The sequence below is a fragment of the Phaeodactylum tricornutum genome, chromosome 2 (genome assembly GCF_000150955.2).
Source record: "Phaeodactylum tricornutum CCAP 1055/1 chromosome 2, whole genome shotgun sequence".
Taxonomy (NCBI): domain Eukaryota; phylum Bacillariophyta; class Bacillariophyceae; order Surirellales; family Neidiaceae; genus Phaeodactylum; species Phaeodactylum tricornutum.
This window is the reverse complement of record NC_011670.1, coordinates 250,506-273,783: the sequence shown is the minus strand read 5'-3', so window position 1 is coordinate 273,783 and position 23,278 is coordinate 250,506. Positions and strand designations below refer to the sequence as shown.

At 48.1% G+C, this 23,278-nt stretch overlaps 9 protein-coding genes across 9 annotated transcripts; 6 read left to right on the top strand and 3 right to left on the bottom strand.

Annotated features, from left to right (window-relative positions):
- Positions 1-398: 398 nt before the first annotated feature.
- PHATRDRAFT_43371 (predicted protein) lies at positions 399-4,734 on the top strand (the record flags this gene model as incomplete). Its single annotated transcript, XM_002177863.1, has 2 exons — positions 399-3,032; positions 3,109-4,734. Exons 1-2 carry the CDS (start codon positions 501-503, stop codon positions 4,732-4,734), a joined length of 4,158 nt encoding a protein of 1,385 aa, XP_002177899.1. The 5' UTR covers positions 399-500.
- Positions 4,735-5,272: 538 nt separating this feature from the next.
- Positions 5,273-9,544, top strand: PHATRDRAFT_43370 (predicted protein). Its single transcript, XM_002177862.1, has 5 exons — positions 5,273-7,042; positions 7,147-7,511; positions 7,588-8,314; positions 8,388-9,265; positions 9,317-9,544. The coding sequence occupies exons 1-5, from the start codon at positions 5,363-5,365 to the stop codon at positions 9,441-9,443; spliced, it is 3,777 nt and encodes a 1,258-aa protein (XP_002177898.1). The 5' UTR covers positions 5,273-5,362; the 3' UTR covers positions 9,444-9,544.
- On the bottom strand, positions 9,510-10,628 carry PHATRDRAFT_43369 (predicted protein; the record flags this gene model as incomplete). The annotated part of the gene is made up of 1 exon (XM_002177550.1): positions 9,510-10,628. Exon 1 carries the CDS (start codon positions 10,584-10,586, stop codon positions 9,510-9,512), a length of 1,077 nt encoding a protein of 358 aa, XP_002177586.1. The 5' UTR covers positions 10,587-10,628.
- Positions 10,629-11,052: 424 nt separating this feature from the next.
- PHATRDRAFT_43368 (predicted protein) lies at positions 11,053-11,811 on the top strand (the record flags this gene model as incomplete). Its single annotated transcript, XM_002177861.1, has 1 exon — positions 11,053-11,811. One exon carries the CDS (start codon positions 11,053-11,055, stop codon positions 11,809-11,811), a length of 759 nt encoding a protein of 252 aa, XP_002177897.1.
- Positions 11,812-13,209: 1,398 nt separating this feature from the next.
- On the top strand, positions 13,210-14,097 carry PHATRDRAFT_3940 (predicted protein; the record flags this gene model as incomplete). The annotated part of the gene is made up of 2 exons (XM_002177860.1): positions 13,210-13,477; positions 13,562-14,097. Coding segments are annotated over 2 exons (804 nt in total), but the record flags the coding sequence as incomplete, so codon positions are not given.
- A 549-nt stretch (positions 14,098-14,646) lies between these two features.
- Positions 14,647-15,834, top strand: PHATRDRAFT_43366 (predicted protein; the record flags this gene model as incomplete). Its single annotated transcript, XM_002177859.1, has 1 exon — positions 14,647-15,834. The coding sequence occupies exon 1, from the start codon at positions 14,716-14,718 to the stop codon at positions 15,832-15,834; it is 1,119 nt and encodes a 372-aa protein (XP_002177895.1). The 5' UTR covers positions 14,647-14,715.
- A 1,457-nt stretch (positions 15,835-17,291) lies between these two features.
- PHATRDRAFT_43365 (predicted protein) lies at positions 17,292-18,659 on the top strand. The gene is made up of 2 exons (XM_002177858.1): positions 17,292-17,961; positions 18,116-18,659. Exons 1-2 carry the CDS (start codon positions 17,503-17,505, stop codon positions 18,581-18,583), a joined length of 927 nt encoding a protein of 308 aa, XP_002177894.1. The 5' UTR covers positions 17,292-17,502; the 3' UTR covers positions 18,584-18,659.
- A 427-nt stretch (positions 18,660-19,086) lies between these two features.
- Positions 19,087-20,318, bottom strand: PHATRDRAFT_43364 (predicted protein). The gene is made up of 2 exons (XM_002177549.1): positions 20,143-20,318; positions 19,087-20,071 (listed from the first exon to the last, which is right to left on the bottom strand). Exon 2 carries the CDS (start codon positions 20,060-20,062, stop codon positions 19,205-19,207), a length of 858 nt encoding a protein of 285 aa, XP_002177585.1. The 5' UTR covers positions 20,063-20,071; positions 20,143-20,318; the 3' UTR covers positions 19,087-19,204.
- A 1,500-nt stretch (positions 20,319-21,818) lies between these two features.
- On the bottom strand, positions 21,819-23,096 carry PHATRDRAFT_43363 (predicted protein). Its single transcript, XM_002177548.1, has one exon. The coding sequence runs from the start codon at positions 23,031-23,033 to the stop codon at positions 21,930-21,932; it is 1,104 nt and encodes a 367-aa protein (XP_002177584.1). The 5' UTR covers positions 23,034-23,096; the 3' UTR covers positions 21,819-21,929.
- Between the last annotated feature and the right edge of the window lie 182 nt (positions 23,097-23,278).

Genomic DNA, 23,278 nt, shown 5'->3' with positions numbered 1-23,278 from the left:
ATCCGCGGCGCGCCTCTTACGCCGCGGTTGGAGAACATGTGTGTCTGTTGGATGTCGTACAGACAGGGACAGTTAACACAATCGGCGAACGATAATATTTTGAATTGGGACTGAGACAGACACCCTCGTTCCGTTCGGTCGGGTCCATGGATGGAATGCCGTGAACCCCTATGGTTGGATATGGCTCCGGGTCGGCGAGTCCTCCACCCCGTCACGTAAGGTGACACAACGCGCCCAAAAATCGTTCCACCCTTACTCTACGTGCCGTGGAAACACGAAACACAACCCCAAAACGAACCATCCGTGGCGGGGCAGGTCCTTGCCACACTATTCACACCCCACACCCCGATTGCTGTCGGTATAGGTAGGTCGGTAGGTGTATATATCTCCACTCCATTCCCTGTTGGTACGAGTGTGATTAGAGATTGACAGTACGTCGTTTTGGGGACACACAGAAACGTCGGCATACGCCTCCCCCCTCGCCTCCCGACCCAAACACAATGCCACCACATTCGTCCCCCTCCGACGAGGAAGACGATTACCAATCCATCAACTTGTTGGAATCACCCGACGCTCAGACTCCTCCTGCTGTGTCCGACACGACGCGTCCGACGGCAGGCACGACACCGTCGCCGGCCACGCAAACGCTCCATCAGCTCTCGCAAGTTGAGACCGTGGACTTGCGTTACGATCATTCCCAACTCACTCGACACCAGTCTGCTGCTCCCGACAGCTCTGCCGCAACCAGTGTCGGTGATTCGGGCTCGCGTAACAATCACACTCCCGTCACCCGCAACCATCCCCAACCGCGTCGTACTTCCAGGAAACCCGGACAAGCTAATCCCGGGAAACCCGTACAGCAATTCCGTCACGGCCTCCTCGTACAGACCTTTCCTTCTCTCCGAAACGCCGCTTTGCTCACGGGGCTTTCCCGACGCTTTCTTATGCAGCAGTGTCGGGCCGGCCTTACCGCAGTCCACGGCACGACGACCCTTACCGCCAACAACACCCACACCGAGCCCGTCCACGACGAATGGCGGTACGCTCTGGAAACAAACACGCCCACGGTGTCTCCCCTCCCTCTTACCGTCACGCAGTCGACGTCGTCCCCCGATCGCATCGCAGCGCTGCACAACTTGGCGGAACGCCTCGCACCCGACTACCAACTCGTCCACGTCACGGTGCCGCCACCGGATTCCGTGACATTGACATCCACCACCCCTGTGGTTTCCTTGGGATTGAGTATTACCCGTTCCGAACTCCCGATTGCCTTGCGACGGCACGGTATACCGTCGGCAACGGACACAACCAACCGTATACGTGGCTGTCGTGTTGATGCACTGGCCACGAACAGTTGGGCCGGGCGGTGTGGGGTTCGTGTGGACGATTGGTTTTTACACGTGGCGGAGGGGTCGACGCACCAGGCCATCACGACGTCCCCCTTGATCCCCCTCGTCACCATGGCGTCCTACGATGACTTTGTCACTCGAGCCAAAAGCTGGGGACGGCAACAACATTCAACCGACGGTACCGCCGAGACTCTGCCGCCCATGGAGTTGTACCTGGTGCGGCGAAAGGTCACTGCCCCACCGGCCACCGTCGTCAACCTTGCTGACCCTTCCGCAGCGACCGTCAATGATGTACCGCACCGGGGGCCACTAGTGTCTCCCAACGATCCACGCAACCGTGACGGTCTAGCGCTGGGCCACCCTGCAACACCCGCCGAGACAGCGACTGTTCGCAAAATCCACGTGCACTCGACGCCGTCCAAGACGACGTCGACAAAGCGATCCGAACCGAAAAAGCCGCCGGTGGACAGTCGAAACCCAACCGCACATTCTATTCGTACCAATCGAGTGCAAGCGAAGCGTACTCCGGACAAGTCGTGGATTCTTCCAAACCCGGTCGCTTTTTGCCACAAGTGCAACGGACGATTGGTCAAGGTCCATCACGCCTGGTGCCGGAAACACGCACAGTTTGCCAATTCGGGAGCCGATGACATTCTGGAACGTATCACGCAGGGTGTACGGCTGGGCTGTGCCGCGTGTTGGCAAGAATACCAAAAGGGGCGAATTCTCAAAGACGAGCCGCACAACTACGAGTGTTTGGAGCGGCAAAAGTCGATACCGTCGTCTAGCAATGACGAAGCGGAACCCACGCAGTCCCTAGAAAAGAGGCCGCGAGAAGGAATTGCGCCAAAGAAACACATCCGAGACCAGGATTTCCCTTTGAAGCGACGCAAGTTGACCAACGCTCGGCTTGAACAACCTTACCAACGACCAACGGATGTCAAGCCGTGGCTTGCCGAATTGCAAGATTCGGACGTTGGAGGGAATGACAGTGATTTATCGGCTTATCAAGATCCTGACGCTCCACGTCGACGACCAAACCTAAAGGTCGCTCACCGAGGAGTCCAGATTTCGAATACAAAAATAGGCAAGACGGCAAAGTCCAAAGCTTCGTTGGTAACCAACGGCAAGGCCAAACACGGCATTCACAAATTGCCGAAAGAATCTCAGCGTCCCCTGAAAAAGTCTCAATCTTCTAAAGGCAAGGAGACGTCGATTACGTCTACTGAACCCAAGAGTGCTGAAACAGCGCCATCAATTGTGCAACGGGAGAATTCCTTGAGTCGAAATGCATATATCGTTGAAGACGATTTTCAGATGGCTCAAAAGCCTGATTCGGTGATAGATGACGAGAGCACTTCGGCAGGGGTAGACTGGGAGTCCTGTGAAGATCCTTGGGGTCCCCCAGGCCACACCGAGGGGGATGTGGTCTTGTTTGCACCTGCAACCGGATTGGGACACCACGAAACAATTCTGCCATCCAAACGCTACGAGGCTGCTCCATTTTCTTCCTCGACACGTTACTGTAGAACCCATCGTACTCCCCAGGAAGGGTTTCACGCGTTGGTGCTTCGTAGAGATCCACTAGCTGATCGGCCGTGGGGCTTTGAGTGCTGTCGACATGAATTTGGAGGCGCTTGTCTCGTGGAGACCGTTGAGCCGTTGTCACCGGCGGCATCCGCGGTAAGTCTTTATTTGCGACGATGCACACCATAAATAAATGTGGCACTGACAGTAAATTGAATCCATTCAAAAACAGGTATTTGTCGGCGATTTAAACAAAGCAGGATCCGGGCCGGGGTTGCTCCCAAAAGATTTATTGATATCCATCAACGGCAGACTTGTCGGTGGAATGACTGAGATCGGGCTAGACATTGAGCTGGAAACGAGTGGAGCTGAAATGATTCTTTTGGTCTCGCGGTATAAATTTTCTGACCAGCTGCGGGTCCGCATACAAAAAGCTGAGCGGAAAGATTGGGATACGATTGACATCTCCCTGAACGACGACCGTCTCGTGGACTGGACCGATATCGGAAGCGAAGAACAAAGATCAGGCATTGACGAGGTGGGACAAACGGAACTGAAAGAAGATAGCACCGGAGAGCTGACATGCTCACGTCATATAGCTGACACACAATCAGATGACGGGCATAGCCGTTTGTCCCCTCGCTGCACTCGAACGATTTCGCCTGTTCCGCCTTCCTGTCCTACAGAGTTAGTCGTTGAAGAGATCCTAAAGGAGCTTTCTCAGCACGAAATAGCTTTGGAGACGCGGCCTCAAATGGGCTGCCAAGGTCTGGTGCCGACGCTTTGCTCCCCAACACCAAACATGGCTTCGGATCCAGGAAGGGCACAAGTCTCTAACTCAGATTCAATGACAGGTACGAAAGGGTCTCTCGTCACGGCCGAGAAAGAAGCCGCACAGATAATGGCTGCCGGCTTTGCTCCGATAAATGGAGAGTCTTCTCGTGTGCATCAAACTTCGCTTGCTTTTCTTGCAAACTTGCCCGGTGACGTGTCATCAACAGAAGTATCGACTACTGGCGGGGTGCCCCTAAAGTCTACGGACAGACTGTCACCAGATGAGGTCTCTGCACATATGGCAATCAAGAGGAGCCTTTCCCAAGATGTCAACACTTCGCAATTTGTCAAACACAGCTACGGCATTTCGCCGGTGCAACTGCATCAAGACTCCTGGATCGATACACGGACCAATACCAATGAGCAATCCCAATGTTCGAAGCAATCTAGCAATGAGGACAAGTGGGAAGACGACGAAAATGCCTGGGTTGGCTGTGTATGTACCAAGATCCATAGTAAAGGCGTACGTGTGTTCTGGATCCAATGCGATGACTGTGACACTTGGTACAACGTCTCGGACAATTGCGTCGGTTTCTCTCAGCAAAAGGCTAAACAATTAGAAGTCTGGCATTGCTGGGCCTGCGATCACAGTAATGTCGAGGAAAAGGAAGTCGTTCCTCCGTCATCTTCGGCCAAGCACGTGCCAGCCGTCTCAGCAGAACACCATAACGGCACTCCGGTTTTCCGTCGGCTTGACTCTAGCAAACCTACCAAATTCAGACTCCCCGAATCCGAGGAATCACCATCGGCGCTTCCGGCGATGCCAGTTACGACACGTCGACGCCGTTCGGAATCTCAAGCGACACAATCGTCAACTACCCCGTCTGACCAGGTGTTCGCCGAGGGCGCTTTTGTCTCCGTGCAGCAGCACGCCTGGCCGGGTGTCAACAACGAAGCGGGTATAGGTCAAGTTTTGAAAAGGGACAAGGATGAAGATGGTGATGTCGTGTACGATATCAAATATATAGTGGGCGGCATTAAGAAGGGGATCTTGGCCGAATACGTGCGTTCGCACGTCTTCTGAAGTAATTGGATAAGCTGAGCAACGCGAGTGTCGCGTGAACAGCAAACTCAGGAAAATTTTGCCATTCAACGAATACTTGAATTCAACCCGACAGCCACTTTTCGACATGCTCGACGGATCTTCCTCAAACATCCTTTTTGCTCGACCGTAAAGAGATACGCAGCCTTTTTCTAAGCTGCCATCAGAGGTTCACCATCCTGTCCACCGACTGGAGGTAGATCAAACAACAGCAACTGTAAAAAAGGATGTACGCACAAGCATGAATTCGCAGGATTTTGTAGAAAGGCTTTCGTGACGTAGGTTGTTGTCTCAGTTGATGTCGTATAATTTCTTTCTATAAAACAAAAATGCCTTAAAAGTACATCAAATAGCCAAAATAGAAGGTTGACATCTGCAAAGACAGGAAAACCTCTACTTCACAGTCAGCGCGATGAGAACATTCCCGCCTTCGAGATCTCATCGGCAGGGGGTGAGGTAAATCGACCAACAGTAACCTGATGCAAACGTCTACGATCCACGAACTCCATACATAGAAGGGCGACCATGGGAGGTGCTATGCCAATCTCGACCATTAACCAACATCGAAAGCTCTCAATTTGACACATCCCTACTGGAAGTTGTTTTCTCCATGAGGACAACTTCAAATAATGATAGAGCCAGTAACGGGCAGAACAAAAGGCAGCCTTACGGTGCAGTTCCTGCTTTCGAAGACGCAGACTTGCTGGAAGCAGAAGGGAATGGTTTTGCTTCAAATTGTGAACGACTCAAAACATTTCCACCAGATACGCGTCGCACGTGGAAGGCGAAATTAACGACATACGTGGCGATTGCAATGGCGCTGATGTCCATTGTGCTCTGCATGGGGATAATTCTCAACGTTGTACTGGGAGGTACTTGGGGTATGGAAACCATTGACAACGAGAAGAGCCAAGCTACTCAAGCGAGACCTAGCAGTACCAACACGAAAACTCTGCACTTGTACGACGAGCTTGGTCGGTATATTTTGGAAGATTACGACGCCCAGCCGCCCTTTTCAGACTTTTTGCCAGCTTTGGCTGGTTATTTTGGCAAACCTTTGTACGCATTTTATATCAATCGGGGTCAGGGTATCGCTGCATTTGGTGTGGAGTCGAAAGAATATCCCATTATGGAATTCCATTCCGCCAATGTTGCATACCAAAATACCGCTTTGTTGGGCTTCCGTACCTTCATCCAAGGATCACGCCAGAAGAAAGACCAAGACTCCTTCTTCGTTGAGCCTTTCTCGCTTTTGCAAACACGATTTCCGAATATACCACTGCACCACAACGACATGGATAAGTTATTGCCTTCTTCTACCACACCGAAGCGGTATATGTACGTGGGATCTAACGAAATGCAAATTCGCGAAGTGGATACTGCTCACAGACTAGAAACCAACGTGACGTATTTCGTACTTCCGGAGGAAGATTTTGGATCGTTCGTCAAACGGACTACAATTACCAACACTGACGCTAAGGAAAGTCTCACATTGTCGTTTCTAGACGGGCTCGCGCAAATTCAGCCCGCCGGTGGCGAAATGGAAAAGCCGCTAAAGACGATTGGACGAACATTGCAAGGATGGATGGGAGTGTACTCGCCGTACGATGATTCCGATGGAATGATGAGAATGCCTTTTTTCCGGCTGTCGACGCAACCTAACGATTCCGCATCCGTTGTTGTACAAAAAGCTGGGCACTGGTGTCTCTCCGTCTTAGAATCTGACAATGATTCGACACTCTTACCTATCGTTTACGATACGTCAAAAATTTTCGGGCAAGACACAAGTTTATTGCATCCTGTTGGGTTGTCCAACAGACCAATCAGCGAAATTCTGAAAGAAAAGCAATATGGGCGCGCCAAAACTTCCTCAGCTTTCGCTGCCGTGGATCATATCAAGCTGGCTCCGGGCAAGTCCGTGACGATCTCTACTTTCTTCGGTAAGGCAAATAATGTGCTGGACATTCCCGTAATTTCCCGCAGAGTATTGCAACTTGGTTTTTCCCAGTACAAGGTGATGAGGACCCGAGAAATTATTAAGCAAATTACGGCCGTAGTGGAAACCACTACATCTCATCCGCTGTGGGACGGACACGTTCAGCAAATGTTTCTTGACAATGCTCTCCGAGGTGGTGTTCCCTCTATTTTGGGCGAAATCGATGACGATGCTAGACTACGCAACGTAGACGAAGATCCACGTCTAAAAACATACCACTTGTTTTCCCGAATTCACGGGGATTTGGAACGTGACTACAACGGTTTTGTGATCAAGCCAACGTTTTTTTCCGAGGTAAATGCTGCGATGACCTGTGGCGTGGCAGCGTTTTGCTGACTTTCTCGGCGAAATACCCGCACCTTTCTTCTCACGTTCTAACGGTAACGCTTTTCGTATAGGGACCAGGAAACTTTCGAGACATCGCACAAAATCGAAGAAGCGATGTACTTTTTTACCCTAGAGTCGGGTCAACCAATTTGAAAACGTTCTTGTCCATGATCCAAGCTGACGGCTATAATCCTCTGTCAATCGAGGCCAGTACATTTACCATAAGTGACGTTAAAGCCTGCTTACAGATTGCTACAGCAGCTGTAGGACCAGCTGATGGGCATCGGGCACAGCGTGAAGCCTTAACCGACATACTTCACAGTGGACCATTTCGTCCCGGACAACTCTTTTTACTGATGGAGGAGCAACATATCGATATCATCATTGCACAACAAGAATTTATCGATATTGTTGCCGCCGCGGCGGACCAACATCCGTAAGTCTCTTAATTTAGATATGCGCGCATAGTTGCGCACGTCATATCTGACTATTCTCTACCTTTGTGAAAACAGAATTGCGGTGTATAAAAGCGGATTCTGGGCCGATCACTGGACGTACTACATGGACCAAATCCAGGCCTATCTAGCAATCTATCCAGACTGGGAAGAGCGTATTTTGTTTGATGAACGGCTCCCGTACTTTTTTTCACCTGCGTTTGTGAAGCCTCGACACGAGAAGTATGTGTTGTCGGTTTCGTTTGATGGCACCGGTAAGCATGTCAGACAACTGGATGCGACAGAAGATAACGACGAAGAAAAAAGAACTTATATGGCTGAATACATCGAAAATAAGACGGGATGGTACGACTTGCAAGCCAACTGGCAGCATACAGCTTTAGAGGGCGGCATTTTTCACAGCTCTCCTATGGCGAAACTGCTTTTGCTGGCCACTCTAAAATTCGCTTCTCGAGATGCGTACGGCATGGGCGTTGAATACGAAGGTGGGCGTCCCGGTTGGGATGATGCTAACAATGGTCTTGTTGGAATGCTGGGTAGTGGCATGCCAGAGACTTACGAGCTTGTCGTACTTTTGCGATATATTCGCTCTGCGCTTCACCGTTTTGATCGCGATCTTTCGGTACCAGTCGAGCTGGTCGACCTTATAAATTCGATCAATAAGGCGCTAAAAACACTTTCCAGCGAACGCGGTGATGAAAGAAACAAAACAGAGTCGCTCGGAAGTGAAGTTCCTTCTTCTTTCTTCAAATACTGGGATGAGGTTGCGACAGCTCGAGAATTGGTAAGTTGGAATATATCTGTATGCTGTACCTGAAAGCCATTCCGCTCAACCCGGTTGTTTGTTGCGTCGGCAGTATCGCGATCAAACCAAGATCCTTTTCCAAGGCCTGACGGAGGTACTTTCCTCCAAGACGATATGTTTAATGATTGACACTTGGCTAGGTGAAATTGGACGAGGTATTGAGCGCGCCATGTATTTCGGCTCCCGTGGTTTTAACGATAACGGTACATCTGGCATCACGCCCACATACTTTTCGTATAACGTTACCAAATGGGAAAAGACTAAAGCGATCAATACCAACGGCCATCCGTTCGTTCGGGCAAAACAGTTTACACTAAATCTGTTTCCATTGTTTCTTGAAGGCCCAGTGCGAATGATGAAAACATTAGATTCGGATGAAGCCAAACTCGTTTATGACAGGGTAAGTTCGTCGCAACTGCGGGACAACGACCTTAAGATGTATTTGATTTCAGCCAGTCTGAAAGGTCAAAGTTTGGACACGGGTCGCGAAATGGCGTTTGCTCCCGGTTGGTTGGAAAATAATTCGGTATGGTTGCACATGTCGTACAAGTTTTATTTGGAAATGCTACGGCACGAGATGTTCGAAGCTTTCTTCGAGGAAATCACTTCGGGTGGTATGCTGCCATTTATGGATCCGCAAGTATACGGTCGGTCGTTGATGGAGTGCTCGTCATTCATTGCATCGTCGTCCTTTGAAGACCCGGCTATCCGAGGACGTGGGTTTTTGGCCCGCTTGAGTGGGTCAACTGCAGAGTTTTTGAGCATGTGGATCTTAATAATGATTGGACCGCATCCCTTTTACATTGATAAGACAACGAATCTGGTACAAATGCAGCTGGTACCTGCCTTGCCACGGTGGCTGTTTGCAGAGCAAGCGGATGACCAGAAACCAGTCATTCGATTCAAGCTTTTTGGCTCCATTGAGGTAACGTACGTCCATGATAGGGGAGAGGAAGATTTATACCGTACGTTGCCTTCGAGATACGTCGTCGGATTGCGAGATGGGTCCACATTTAAAGTGGAAGGTCCATCAATTTCGAATGACTTGGCCGATAAAATCCGTCGAGTAGCTTTTGTTGCGTCTATTGACGTTTACTTCGAGCATTGAAAAACTGAAATATTGCTGCTGCTGTGAAAAATTGAAAAAAACCAATGCTTTGGTGTATGTGAATTTCTACAATTTAATTAGACGCTCATTTACAATTTCTAGTGTCGCCTTGAGCAAGTCGAACCAAGCTGACCAACCGTCCATATCGTTTTCAATATTAGGTTCTTTCGAAATATAGCATGGTACATCGTCAATCGTTCCAAGCTCGAAGCCAGCCGCAATCAGCAACTCCTTCCCACCTTCGTACTGCCCAATATCTGTGACGAATCGTGGATGATCTCGTCGGACTCGTCTGAAGTTGATTTCTTCCGGATGTGCACAAATTTGGGCAAACATTGTGTGCAGCGCTTTTACAGCTCTCGTCTTTGCTTGGGGATCATGTATAGTCGAGTGGACGAGTTGATCTAAATAGAGTCGTACGCCGTCCGTGCCTTTGGCAATACTGTCGGTCCATTCGCGATCCCGTCGTGCGTTTGCTTGTTGCGCCCGGCGTTCAGCCTCCCGAGCTTCACGGATAATGCGCTCTCGTTCCACCTCTTCTTCTGCAATTCGGTGCTGTTCTGCTGCAGCACGCTGTTGCTCCTCCTCAATACGCTTCCGTGTCAACTCCCGTTCTTCTGCTTCGAGTCGATTTTTGGCTTCACGTTCTTGACGCAAACGTGCTTTTTCCACAGCGTGTTCCTGTTCCGCCTTGGTGCGAATGTGGTGAATGATTGGAGTAGAAGCACCAGTGTTGCCATGGGATAAAACGTCTGTCGATTCTTCATCAAAAACTCTCAACAATGCCGCCGTTAGGTTTTCGTAAGATCCCAGCAGGGCGTTGACGCGATCCATCGTTTTGGATCCGTAACGTGGATTGCCTGTGACGGGGTCGTTTTCACCTCTACGTTTGCGAAATTTAAGTACGACGGATTCCAGACTTTGTACGCGTCCCCGGATGGTTTCGAGACACTCTAGCAACACTACGTTCGATTTGGAAGCCCCCAAACGTCCGTCTATGGATAGGCCCGATGTCTCGCCGATATTTCTTTCCGGTAATTCCGGCAAGCCGTCCCGAAGCGGTCGATCTAGAGATGCTCGGAGTGTCGAGTACATCGTGCAGAGCATCTGCAATTCCTCTTCTGCCTTGCGGAGTTCTGCCATTTTAATCTTTTTGCCTCCTCCCGCACCTTGCCGGTACAAGCATCAGGAGAGACAACTGTCAGGAGAGACAGCCGTGAGGAGAAAGACTGTATCGACTCACCGTCAATACACTTCCTGCTGTAGTGTCTCAAGGTCGTTCCAGGACTTCACAGGTTTACTACCTACCGGTATTCTGCTCACAATCGATCATATAGATTGTGGTTCGACTTATTGATAGAAGTCACATACGACTTCGACTTTTAACAACCTGGTCCGTTTCGACTCAACCGAGACGAGACTACGGATAGCCGTTCGCCTGTTTGTTAACTTTAAAAAAGGTTGAGTTGACTTTCGCAAAACAAACACAGAATGCTTACATTAGTATGCCCAAATGATGCAGTCGGGATCGTAATACGAGCGGTCGAAAGGAGCCGAAAGCCTTCATTGGTTACATATCACAGAGGGGAAAACATTTGATTGGCACGTCATGACCAGTGAACATAGAACAGAGCCAAATGATCGTCATTCTTCGGGCGAGCGGAGGAGTGCCAACGCTCCTGCCCGGCCAGACCCTCGACGACTCGAGTTTGTGATTACCGGGTTCGGTCCCTTTCGCAACGCTGCCGAGAATCCTTCTATGATTCTCGCCAACGAAATTGAGAGCTATCTACAGACACAGGCTCACGTTGACGAGCTGCATTCTAGCTGCGCAATTCGGGAAACACTCGTACTGGAAACGTCGGCCGCTGCCGTCCGCGACGAACTTCGGGCACTGCAAGAGCGATTGGCAGCGGTGGACGTGGACACGGACGTTTGCATCCTGCATTTAGGAGTAAATCTCCGCGGAAAAGATTTTCAGGTAGAGTCATGCGCCTACAACGATGCCGACTTTCGTATCCCGGATGAGCGCGGCTTTCAACCGAAGCATCAAGTCATCGTCGAGTGTCTACCACTCGGAGCCACGCTGGAATCTTCTTTAAATGTGGATGGACTAGTCGAAAATTTAAATGCGACCGCCAAAGGTGACAAAACTGATTTACCATGCCCAGACGCTGGAAAGATTGTCGCGAGTACCGACCCAGGGCGGTTCGTGTGTAATTACACATATTGTTGGAGTCTGAATAGCTTTGCATCCGACATGGCCAGTTGCCGACAATGCCTCTTCCTTCACGTTCCACCCTTTGAAAATTGTTTCCAAAAAAGAGCAGCTCAAAGTTTTAGTTCGAATTCTCAAAGAGCTCTCTAAGCAGCATACGCAGAACTGGCTACGAAAGCCATAGTAGGTTGGTATTGTTGGATCGCTAATGTAACATAAACCAATGCGACAATGCCATAGTAGCATTGACAAACAATCGGGTGATGCGAAGGTGGCTGAACTTTTTTTTGGTACACGGTAGACGATGAAGGTACAGGAATCTAGTGCAATAACGCTTCGCATCGATATATTTACCGCATATACATACTTAGTCTCACTTGCTCGAGAAGTGGAGAACATAAAAATGCGAGTCCAATTACAAAGTCAGCTTACAATAGGAAAATATAGGAAGTTCGTTTACGGTCATGTCCATGTCAAATTTACAGTTACTACAATAGGTAGTTTTCACTTCCTGTGATGACTGGGGTTGGACACTATCGTAAACAGGTGAGTGTACTGAAAGGAACAAGGCAAAGTCTCGCTTGACCGTGAGGAAAAGAGCCAAAATCGAAGACCTCGCTTGGGGGTGAGCGCCGTTACTCACGACCATGGCATAGGTCTGCTTCGCAAAGTATTGGTACCAATTGCGCCTCCAAGGCGACCATATAAGCAATGAGCTTCGATTTCATTACGTTGGCTACCGAGACTGATCCGCGGCGACTGCTGCGGCGTTTGGATCAGATTCTAGGCGACGACGACAGCGTTGCCAATTCTGCCACACCTTACCATCGACCGCGTATACGAACTACGGTGCCGACCCCAGAATATGGATCATCCGGGACCACGCCGGTGCTTTCCAAGACGGCGGAAGCTGAACTATACCTGCTCGCCACCAACTTTTTGCTCTACGTCGCCATGGTGATCATAGCTACGATGGTGCGTACCATGGATTCGCTAGTGGGACGTTGCTTTCGTGCTTGCAGACTTTACTGGGAGCGAGAACTTACCCATCTCGGTTGTTTACATTGCTTAGGTAGCTAAAATTTACTTTCCAGAGGCACTCGATCGTGCCACTTCGTCTCCCCGGCGGGCTCGTTCGTTTTCCTACCGCATGGCGGAATTAAACGACGCTAGTGAACGAGCTGCCATAGCCGAAGACGAATATTATGGTTCCGATGCCGAAGATTTCTCCGACGCCGATGAAGTCTTGGACAGCGACGACGATGAAGCAGAAGAAAATGCCTTCCTGCCACGACGGCAGTCTGCTTCGCGAAGACCGTCCAATTTTTTGGAATTCCAGCAAGAGAGTTTGAGTCGAGCGCAGGTGCTCAAGCGTTTAGTCTTTTGCTCATTGATGCTAAATGCAACATTTGTTATGTGGGGAGCTCTTCAGGTATGCCGATCTATTCCTTTCTTCGTGAAAAGATAAACGCACTCGCTCACTACTCCGTTATCATTTTTGTTTTGTAGGAGCGCATGTTAACGCGTCGGTATCCTCGTTATACGGGAGAATATTTCACCTACTCCTACGCCCTTGTTTTCACGAATCGTTTCTGGACTCTCATCATGTCGGGTATTCTTCTCATATACCTCAAGCCTCGCCGCAGCAAGTCGACGGTAATCTACGAATATTCGTTTCCCTCAATATCCAACATGCTCAGTAGTTGGTGTCAGTACGAAGCTTTGCGTTACGTGTCCTTTCCCGCCACAACCTTGTTCAAGTCTTTCAAGCTGGCGCCCGTCATGGCTATGGGGAAGATTCTCGGTAACAAATCCTGTACGTGGAGTTGTTGTTTATAAATTTCAACATTGTTCCGACTGCCTCAGATTCTCATGCCGTTCTTCAAAAATCGTTACGCAGATCCCCAGTACGACTACATTGTGGCGCTAATGATCGGAGTCGGTATTACCATGTTTATGACATCAACCGATGATTTAGGTTTTGGATACGATGTTTATGGGGCGGAAGTTTCGACGACCTGGACTGGTATCATGCTGCTCTTCTTGTTTCTATTTTTTGACAGCTTTACAAGTCAGTTCCAAAGTAGAATGTTTCAACGACACCGTGATCTTTCCATGGTGGAGCTTATGTTTGCCATGTCAGCCATTTCGACGGTACTTTCATTCGTAACCCTGATTCACAGCAAGGAGCTCGCCCCAGCGCTGAGTTTTGTCATGCAACACTCCGAAATTCACTTGCACTTTCTACTCTTTTCGTTATGTTCCACCATTGGCCAGCTGTTCATTTTTTACACAATAAAGAATTTTGGCGCTGTGGTTTTTACTCTCATCATGACCACTCGAATTCTCTTGAGTATTGCATTATCTTGCATCTTGTACGGACATAAAGTTTCGGCGTCAGGTTTTTTTGGTCTTATGCTCGTTATGGCAGCAGTTTTATACCGCATACGACGCAAAGCACAAGGCCAGCAGCTGCTGAAATGGCAAGGAATGGAGGACGATGGAAAGGCTCACGAACTCGTTCAAGAGTGGCATGAGCACGTGGACATGTAGGGGAGACAATCTTTGGCCTTGTTGGGACGATTTACATACATAAAATATTCGCAATATTCATCTCCTGGTTTCCTTAGAGCTACCTTACTGAAATTTCTTTGGGATAAGCTGTTAGATGATTCGACATCCATATAATTGAATAGGAAGCAGTGTTTATTCTGTTACGCTTACTGACTTAAAGGATAGGGTAGTTGAGCTGCTACTAAATGCGACTTGTAAAACTAACAGAAAAACTCATAGATTCTGGTAGTTCGAAGTGACAGTATGTACCGGTCGCTCCATCGAGCGTATCGTAGCGAAGAACTTGTTCGGAAAGGAAGAAGTCCTTTGTTCACACAGGACGACTGGCCGTCGTCTCGTGAAAACTAAAATAAACACTTGGTGCATGTTTACGGTGCCAATAGAATAAATTGCCATAAAGAAAATTACTGTTGATGTGAAAAAAAACATAATTACAAAGTAGCTGCAAGCAAATCATTTCAACTTATCATCGTCCAAAAAATGAACGTTGTGGTTTTCGCTTCACTTGTCGGTTCCGCTCGGGCATGGAGCACTCATCCTCGAATTGGGTCGACTCCTCCAAGTCTCGCCATGATTGCACGACGCTCCTCTGGCCGAGGTCTGGAAACACTACTTCGCGCGGAGATTCTGGACGTAGATTTTGAAAGAGTAGATAGATCGGACAAACGTATCCCTTCCAAAGTAGAAATGATACCTCAATTAATTGACCAAAAGGATGGGCAACCAAGATCATTATTGGAACTTGCGGCAGAATCTGAGCCGGACCAAGAGTTGCAGAATACGCCGATTCCATTTCTTGACGGGGAAAATTACATTGACACCAAGTTAGCATTTATGGCGGAACTAGACGGAATCAAGTATGCAATTGCAATGCCATTTGATTACCCTGTCGCGATGACGCTCGAAAAGAAAGACGGGTCGGTGGATTATCTTGCCGCAGACCTCGAGGAGAATGATGAGCTTTTGGAAATTATGGCGGCTCAGGTGAAAGAACATCTGGGGGAAAACTTGCAGTTGAAACGTACGCCACGAATCTTGACAATCTCTGGCCCGCTGGATGACTATACAAAAAACTGGAAGACAGAGATTTTGCCGAGGCCTGTAAGCACAAACGAGCTGTTGGACGAAACAGACGACGACCTGGATTTTTTCCATAATTTTATGAAAGAGGAATTAGGCGAAGAGGAATACCAAAAAACGTTAGATGAAAACTGCAACGATATAAACGAAGAACTTTTGGCGCTGTTCGAAATACCAGGGCTGGGCTCCAATGAGGACGATGAGGCAGGAATTGAGGACCTTCTCAAATCAATGTTGGAATCCCCTTCAGATCAGGAAAAAGACATGGAGGCAATGCTTGCCAAAGACACAAATCACGCTGGAGTTGCATTGAAATTGATAAGTTACGTTTTCCCTGACGGAAAATCGTATTCCCTTGTCCAATTATTGAAACCGTACGCACTGATAGGCAAAGTTATTTCAGGTGCTGATGATATCCGTTTTGAACTTCTCTCGCCTGAAGAAGAGAAAATACTGGTTCCACGACTGGAACAGGTTTGCAGAGATGACCTTGAAAAGGTTGGTATGGTATTGCAATGAACAACGCAATTTAATTATTAAGGAACGCTCAAAATACCTGACTAGCTTCGGAAAGTTGTGCAGTGTTAGTCACGATGCCTCCAATACATCTCTCAAGCGACTGTCGTTCAAGTTGGCACAAAGATTCTAACACTCTATCAGTATGAAGATTCCGAATCATGTTTGAATCCAGTTGATGGACATCTCGTGCCCAACATGTAGAATATACCCGCCACCGCTCTTGACAAGCGGCATGGGAGAGGCAATCTGTGTACTTTGTCACCTTTGTTTCGTTGAGATTTTTGACAGCCTCTCCGTGTGCTATAGTCGAACGTCCATCAACGGACATTGCTGAATCATTCGGCTTATATTTTTCGCACATAACAATCGCTCGACTCAGTCTACTACCAGAATTTGATTCGGACAGCAGTCGCTGCTCTTCGACCGAATAATGATCAGGGACATCTCGGACGAATTGAAGAAGACCTTCGACACTCGCCGGAGGCCTCAGATCCAAAAGCTTAAATTTCGCTGCGCGAACCCGGCCATTGTTATCCATTTCCACACTTTTTAAAACAATTACCACAGTCAAGTCCGACGGTTGACGTGTCGATTTCACAGTCAGAAGGAGTACACAATCACAGTCTAGTTGTGCTGCTCAATTTGAGTTGAATTCAGCACCCATCTATCTACATCAATTTTGTAAGGTGCTTACGCCGTCCTTTATCCCTTGTGATCGTTTAAGTCTCTATGGCTGTTGAACTTTATGTTCGCTACAAGAAACGCACCACTCATTCGCTGAATTTCGAAGAGGCGAAAGCTATCGTCCGTTGCGGTTCGCCGGGTGTGCCAACCCTGTCAGCACGCTCGGTAAACTTACATTATGCAAGTTCCCCGAATAGTTTCCTAGTAAGACAGAAAATGTACTTCACATTTAATGATTTCGCTACATTTTATGTAAATGCGATGGTTCACTGTAAGCTTTAATTGGTTTTGATTACTGAGTTCGAATAACTTACATCAGGCCCCAATTTCATGATCTTGTTTGTTTGCAACTTTGTTGACATTATATGGTTCCGTACTGGTCAGCCGAAAGAGTTAGATAGAGGGCAGATTCGAATACAGATAATTTGTATATATAAATACTCTTTGGAATACCGAGGAATTCATTCTTCATCCACATCATCGTGAAAATAGTTTTCTATGTTAAACTGTCATGGATTGACGCAGAATGAATGACGTGTTAGAGTCTACCAGGTAATTATGTATATAACAAACCTACTGCCAAAGAAAAAAGAATCTAATACCGTATCGTTTTATGCAATTCGGTTTTCAAATAGGGGTATATACCGATTGCAGAACCAATATTTCATTTATTGTAATTACACTGTTAGCTCGAATCTGGTTCCAGGAATTACGCCGCACTTTCTTGAGTCTTCGCAGAAACAACCTAATGCGCTTGTCTCATTTCGTCGGATCTGCCGATCCGACAGAGACCGCTTTGACTGTCAAACCATCTGGAACATTCCGCATGCATGTCAAAAAGCGTGCAACGATTGCGGAAATCGCTCCATAGAGACTCGGAACATCACACTATACATGTCTCATTGATAGCTTGGTCTCAAGATATCCATTCGGAATCAAATAGACTTTCGATGACCTCCTCTACTATGCTTCAGAATTCTACAGATGCCGATACCGATAGCGCCCCTGAGCCTCTTCCGTTGGCAACTGGTGATAGCAAATGTGTGGGCGCCGCCAAAACCAGGCCGGAATACCATGGCCAAAAAAAAGAGAAAACGTTGCAGCGACCAAGAAGATGACACAGGTGAAATCGATGAAGATCGATTTTCCGAGATGGCAAGATCCGAGCGAAAACGGTACCGTGAGAAGAAACGGAGGAATGATGTTAACAAAGGCTGCAACGACCTCTTGAGTATTCTAATTGAAGTCGACCCTCTACTTCGAGCCGAGGCCGAGGAGCGAGCTCAACGAGACCAATGGAAAGGAACCGATAGGGCCCACGATGATAACCTTCTCAGTCGAGTTGACCTCATTAGTCGAACTGTCGGGGTTTTGCGCAGGGTTCATCAAGAGAACGAGTGCAGGAAGCAAATTATTGAGCAGCTCCTGAAATCGAATGGAGGGGTAAGTGGAATGCTGGTTTCAATACTTTTGCCGCTGCCGATTCGCTTTTTGACTGCGACAGTGGTGAAGTTGACAGAGGCTCTTCAAGCAGCAGCAATGCCAGAGCGAGTCGGGAATTATATACCTCTCACCCCTTGCTTTGTTTATCCTTTAGATTGGAAGCGCTTTGCCCACTGCGGCATTTCTCCCTCAGTCAAAGAGTCAGCATATGGCTGTGGATATCGATAGCCCTTCGAGTAGTCTTGGACTACTTGCTACCCTCTTGCAGCGCAATCATTCGCTCCCGCATACGACTATGGGTCGATTTCTCAATGAACGCCATTCCTTTTCCTCAGACCTTTCGCTCTCGCTGGCGTATCTACAAGATAATGTTTCGAAAGCTAATGGGCTCATCAACCATTCCTTTCTGAATCTCCCTGCCGACCCACCGGCTGGCTTGGTTCTTGCTCAATTAGGACAGACCCAGCAACATTCAGAAAGTGCGTATCACCAACAAGCTTTCCTAAGACAAGACATTCAGGCGGCAGGAGGGAGATTGAATCAGCTTGAAGTAGACGCTACGGTGTTTCCCCAGAACAAACCAACGAGTTTCTCTTATACAGGTCACCATCAGCGTTTCTAGATTCATGGGCGCTCTCATTTTATTCAGGTAGCATCCGTTATCGGAATAAATACCAAAATATTCTTTTTCATTTTGAGTCTCTCAATTGTAGGTTGTAGTTCCATTTTTTCCTCGGATACCCATCCAATAGTGGCCAAACGTCTCAATCCCAGCTCCTTCGTTTTGGATAGGCTCTAGTTTCGCAATTTTAGGGATACACCATGTACACTCAATCATGTCTGTGCGAGGCTTACGAAGCACATACCGGATGGGTTATACGAATTACTATGGTATAACTCCGCAGCGACCACAACCACAACAGGTTGGCACACTTATACTCGGCAAGAGTTCATGCAGTTTTTGATTTGATTCTTCCTGCTAGTCCCAATGTATGCATCATACAATAGTTCCGATGGTGAAATACTAAAATTCTTTGTCAGTCGCGCCAGACCAAGAACGAGGCGGTAGTTTGACAGTGATATATCACGGAGCACGACTTATCGAACCGAGTGCACACGACGTCTGAGCTTATAAGAAAGACTATACTGTAAGTTAAGTTATTGATAAGCACGCTGATATCTTCTTTTATACCCCAAAGACAAACGCTTGCATTGCGATTTGCAGTCTTTTCCCCAGCGGAATCTATCGGGAGGCGCTTGTCACTGGATGATTCATGGTTTGTGCCACAACAGGCTTCATGGAGTAAAAGTCGGGTTCCACTAATGAGCTCTTGACCTTGTACTTGCGACGATCTTCACCCTGAGGAACACCGACTCGTCGCATATGGAATGAAAGATTCGGGCGACCCTTCAGGAAAAGCTCATGGTAGTAGCCACCAGCGTCTGGACCGGACGAGATACGCACAAAACCGTACAGATTCAACTGACGAGCAAAGCTGTTCCATTTGCTCTGCTTGAAGTATTTCGGCATAATTTCGGACACGAAACGGTCGATATCGTGTACTCCAAAAGCACGGCCGTGCGAGTAGAAGGAGACAATGTCCGTCTGACCGCGTTCCTCCGCTTCGTCCAGCATTCGGTGAAGTTTCTCCGGGAAGGGCTCCGATACTCCACCGCGAGTACGACGAAGGTTAGAGTCGTCCGCATCTGGATCTTCGACCGCAGAAACATCAATATACGGATCGGTCTTGCTGCGAAGGCTACTACCAAGCGCCTCCAAAGCTTTGATACCGTTCTTCGTGGGTGGAGGCATGGTAGGAGCCGTTGCTTGATGTGGCATCTGAGCAGCAAGGAAGCCCAGGGAAACGGGAGACCCCATAGAATATCCCTTGTTCTTGTTCTGAATACCACTGCGGAGCATATGCAAATACTGCTCTTCGAGAGCCAGGCGTTCATTCTCTCGAGCCAGTATCTGGCGTTGAAGTAGAGCCGTACGAACTTGATCGTAAAGCCTAGATTCGGCAGCGGAAGCAGCGGAAAATAGCAGATCACCAGCGGTTCCGGTAAAGTGCATCATGGATCGCATGCCATTGGGAGGCATGGTAAGGCTCTGAGCCAGAGCAGAGGGTCGGTGAGACGCGAGAAGAGCAGCAGGCGGAAAATGCATTCTCTGATGCATACCCGGGTCCATCACGGTCCGAGCTTGATTCTGGACATCAAATCCAACATCGTGAAGAACGTCGTGCAAGGATGCATGAAGAGCACGGCGTAGAGCGTCGCGTTCTTGGTTGCCAGTGGGAAGGGCCATGACGGGAGCCGAATCGGTAAAAATCGCAGGTTGTGCGTTTTCAATTCCGAGAGCGGCGGGGTTGTGTCTGTTGCAGGAGGATTTTTCCATGTCGAAGAACGCATCCAAGCGTCTCTTTCACGTAGCGGCAGTACCGGAAATCGGTCTTCGAAGGAGGCCTTCGCCCCTACCGTTCCTTCGCACGTGGCTAATCTCAGAACCGTATGCCATATTGCTCCTATAGGCCTCGGGAATTCTTTCTCGAAAAGATATGGTTGAATATGGACACATCAAAACCAGAGTCTTTATCAGACTTAATGTGTTTTCCGAAAGGAATGTCGTTCCGTTAGTAATCATCTTTCCAAGAAGCAGAGAAATCTAGATTTATCGGACATGAATTTGTCGCGAACCCGCAAACCAAGATAAAGGAGTCATTACTGCCATGAGAACACAAAAGAGTTTCCAGAACAGGACCAACATTTGAAACAGACATTATAGTGGGTACTGAGCGGTACTAAAAGACAACCATCATTGGAAAACAGTTCACGAAAGCAAGTTTCACCGTTACAGCCATTTTGTCCAGCCTTTAGAGCTGCCTTCGAGCGACGAGCGAGCGAATCCCAGCAGCAGGAAATTAACCTTCCGAAACAAGTTTTCAACGTTTCAAGAGTTCCATATCAGGGCTTGGACATTTAACATATTTACGAATGCAATTCAAAATGACCCAATCTCAATCTTTGAGGAGGAAGAATGACCCAACGAATGCTGTAGAGAACGCAACGCGAAAATGTTGCTATTCCTTCCTTTGCAACCACCTAATGACCTCTCGAGACAGGAGGTCACGTTCGAGAGGTATCGTAGTACCGGAGTTTTGCGCCAACTATCGTAGCTCGCATTTATTGGACTGGTGAAGAAACATTTCTCGTCTGGCGACGCTGTTCAACTTCAACTACATGGAACGGAATCGTATAAGTACTTGTAAGAGCAATCCAAATAGGAAACCAGACAGGGCTCGTTAGTTGGGGAAGTTTACAAATTATTTCGACTTCCCTTGCCACACAGTTGCCTTCCTCAAGGATGCCAGGTGCTGGGAACGTCTTCGTCATTTTTACAAATTAAAAACCTCGTTGCGGAGTGCTCATCCTGTGAGAATCTTGCAATGGAAACAACGAAATGAGAGAAATTGCTGGAATATATTGGGCTTACGGTCTCGCTAACAAACAATTGATTGCTTTTTTGTCCTGGAGTCGATTCGAGGAATATCAAATCAGGTTTCGACCGCTACGGCATCACTAGCAAAAGACAAACTTAGGGTTGGCGAAGCGTAGAGACAACTTTTTTTGTGGCCGTCCAAACACAGATGCAATAACCCTGGTCCAACCACTTTGAAAACCTAGTTTTTTTACATATAAACCGAAAAGGTAACCTTTGTTGTTTTTGCTGTACCGCTTGTCAGGCCCTGTGAGGTAGTACCCAGTAAATACTTGGTATTGCTTGATAGTGAATCGAAAACAAAAATTAAAATCGGATGCCCTGCCTTGCCTCTAGCTAATTTGAAGTCAATGGAGCTGATCACAGCCAATGCTGATTTTCAATGGTATTTATACGGGACTCTATGAATTAATATACAGTGACACTGCACAGTTTTCTTTTTTCGAGACTTGGAACAAAATGCACTTTCTCATTCGATATTGCCACCCGGTGCCCCTACACTGAAGGGGCCACTGTTGCTAGTGTTATTGTGCAGAGTCGATTCGTCTTGAGCCTTTTTCTCCCCTTCGGTGTCTTGGTCTCCTGACTTGGACACCAGCTTGATAGCCACACGCCGCATTCGGCGACACATATCGGGATGGTCTTTCACAAACAATTCGTGGTAGTATCCTCCACGTGCGGGTCCTGTATTGATTAGTTCGAACCCATACAAATTCAATTGCCGCTTGAATGAACTCAGCCGCGACTGGCGAAAATATAGCGGCACTATATCCTTAAAGAACTTGTCAGGCTTGTGAATGATAAAGGCCCGTCCGCCGACGACGAAAGAGATAACATCACCGCGACCGGCAGCCTCTACCTCCAATAATAACCGATGGAGCTTTTCCGGAAAAGGTTCAATGACGCCGCCACGCATTCGGCGGCTGCCGTCTCGGTGGAATAGTGAATGAGGCGAAGGTAAAGGCATTTCTGATCCTGTTTGTGCTTGTTGAGACTGGTTTTGAGTAAAGTTGGGAATTCCAAACTGGTTGGGCGTCATCAAGAATCGATTATCGGCAAGAAACCCAACCGGAAGCATGTTGTTTTGCGTGGCAGGCGCATTGGCTTGTCGTAACGGCTCTTCAAAACGAGGATTCTGAACCTTTTGATCCAGCATGGACTGCAAAAAAGCCGCCGGATTGGGGACGGTACTGGAAGCCTGGCTACCCGTTGGCATGAGCAGAGCGTTGCCACCTCCACTGCCAGTACTAAGCTGATGATACTGTTGAAAACGCTTGAGTTCGTTCGCAATGTTCAGGTTTTGTTGTTGAGCATCGTTAGTGCTGGCGTTATTATTGTTGGATAGAGATGTACCGGTTTGGTTCGTAGCGATACCAATGTTGCTGGTTTGCGGTACAGAAGCTTGGGATGAAGACAAGAACATGGCTTGGTGCTGATTCTGACTGTTGTTGTTCATAGCAATCCGTTGGGACTGCTGGACTTGCTGATGTTGCTGGTCAGTTGCCGTATTGGAAGACGTGTCCAAGAATTCTTGGCGATCTGAAGACATGAGCAAGTTAGAAGGATCGAGCATTGACGTTCAAACAAAGCTCCAGGGAGAAGGAAAGCGAATGCTGTGAACACAAATGGACTTGCAAAGTATGGTGACAAAATACAAGCGGCTGCACCAAGTCGGAACGCTGATGAGGTGTGGGCCTTCGCGTTCCGTAAGTGTACCTCCTTGCTTAATCTCGGAAAGTCTGGCAAGGGTTCCATAGCTTTCTTCACCACTCAAGTTCTAATGCAAAATTTCCAACTTCAATCTGCCTATAAGCTTAC

Coding starts and splice junctions, on each gene's coding strand:
- PHATRDRAFT_43364 (XM_002177549.1), bottom strand. CDS start 20,062: ATGCCTCCCAATGGCATGCGATCCATGATGCACTTTACCGGAACCGCT.
- PHATRDRAFT_43363 (XM_002177548.1), bottom strand. CDS start 23,033: ATGCTCGATCCTTCTAACTTGCTCATGTCTTCAGATCGCCAAGAATTC.
- PHATRDRAFT_43365 (XM_002177858.1), top strand. CDS start 17,503: ATGCCGATACCGATAGCGCCCCTGAGCCTCTTCCGTTGGCAACTGGTG. Junction 17,962..18,115: donor TCCTGAAATCGAATGGAGGG/GTAAGTGGAATG, acceptor TTTATCCTTTAG/ATTGGAAGCGCTTTGCCCAC.
- PHATRDRAFT_43370 (XM_002177862.1), top strand. CDS start 5,363: ATGAGGACAACTTCAAATAATGATAGAGCCAGTAACGGGCAGAACAAA. Junction 7,512..7,587: donor GCCGCGGCGGACCAACATCC/GTAAGTCTCTTA, acceptor TTGTGAAAACAG/AATTGCGGTGTATAAAAGCG. Junction 9,266..9,316: donor TTTGGCTCCATTGAGGTAAC/GTACGTCCATGA, acceptor GTTGCCTTCGAG/ATACGTCGTCGGATTGCGAG.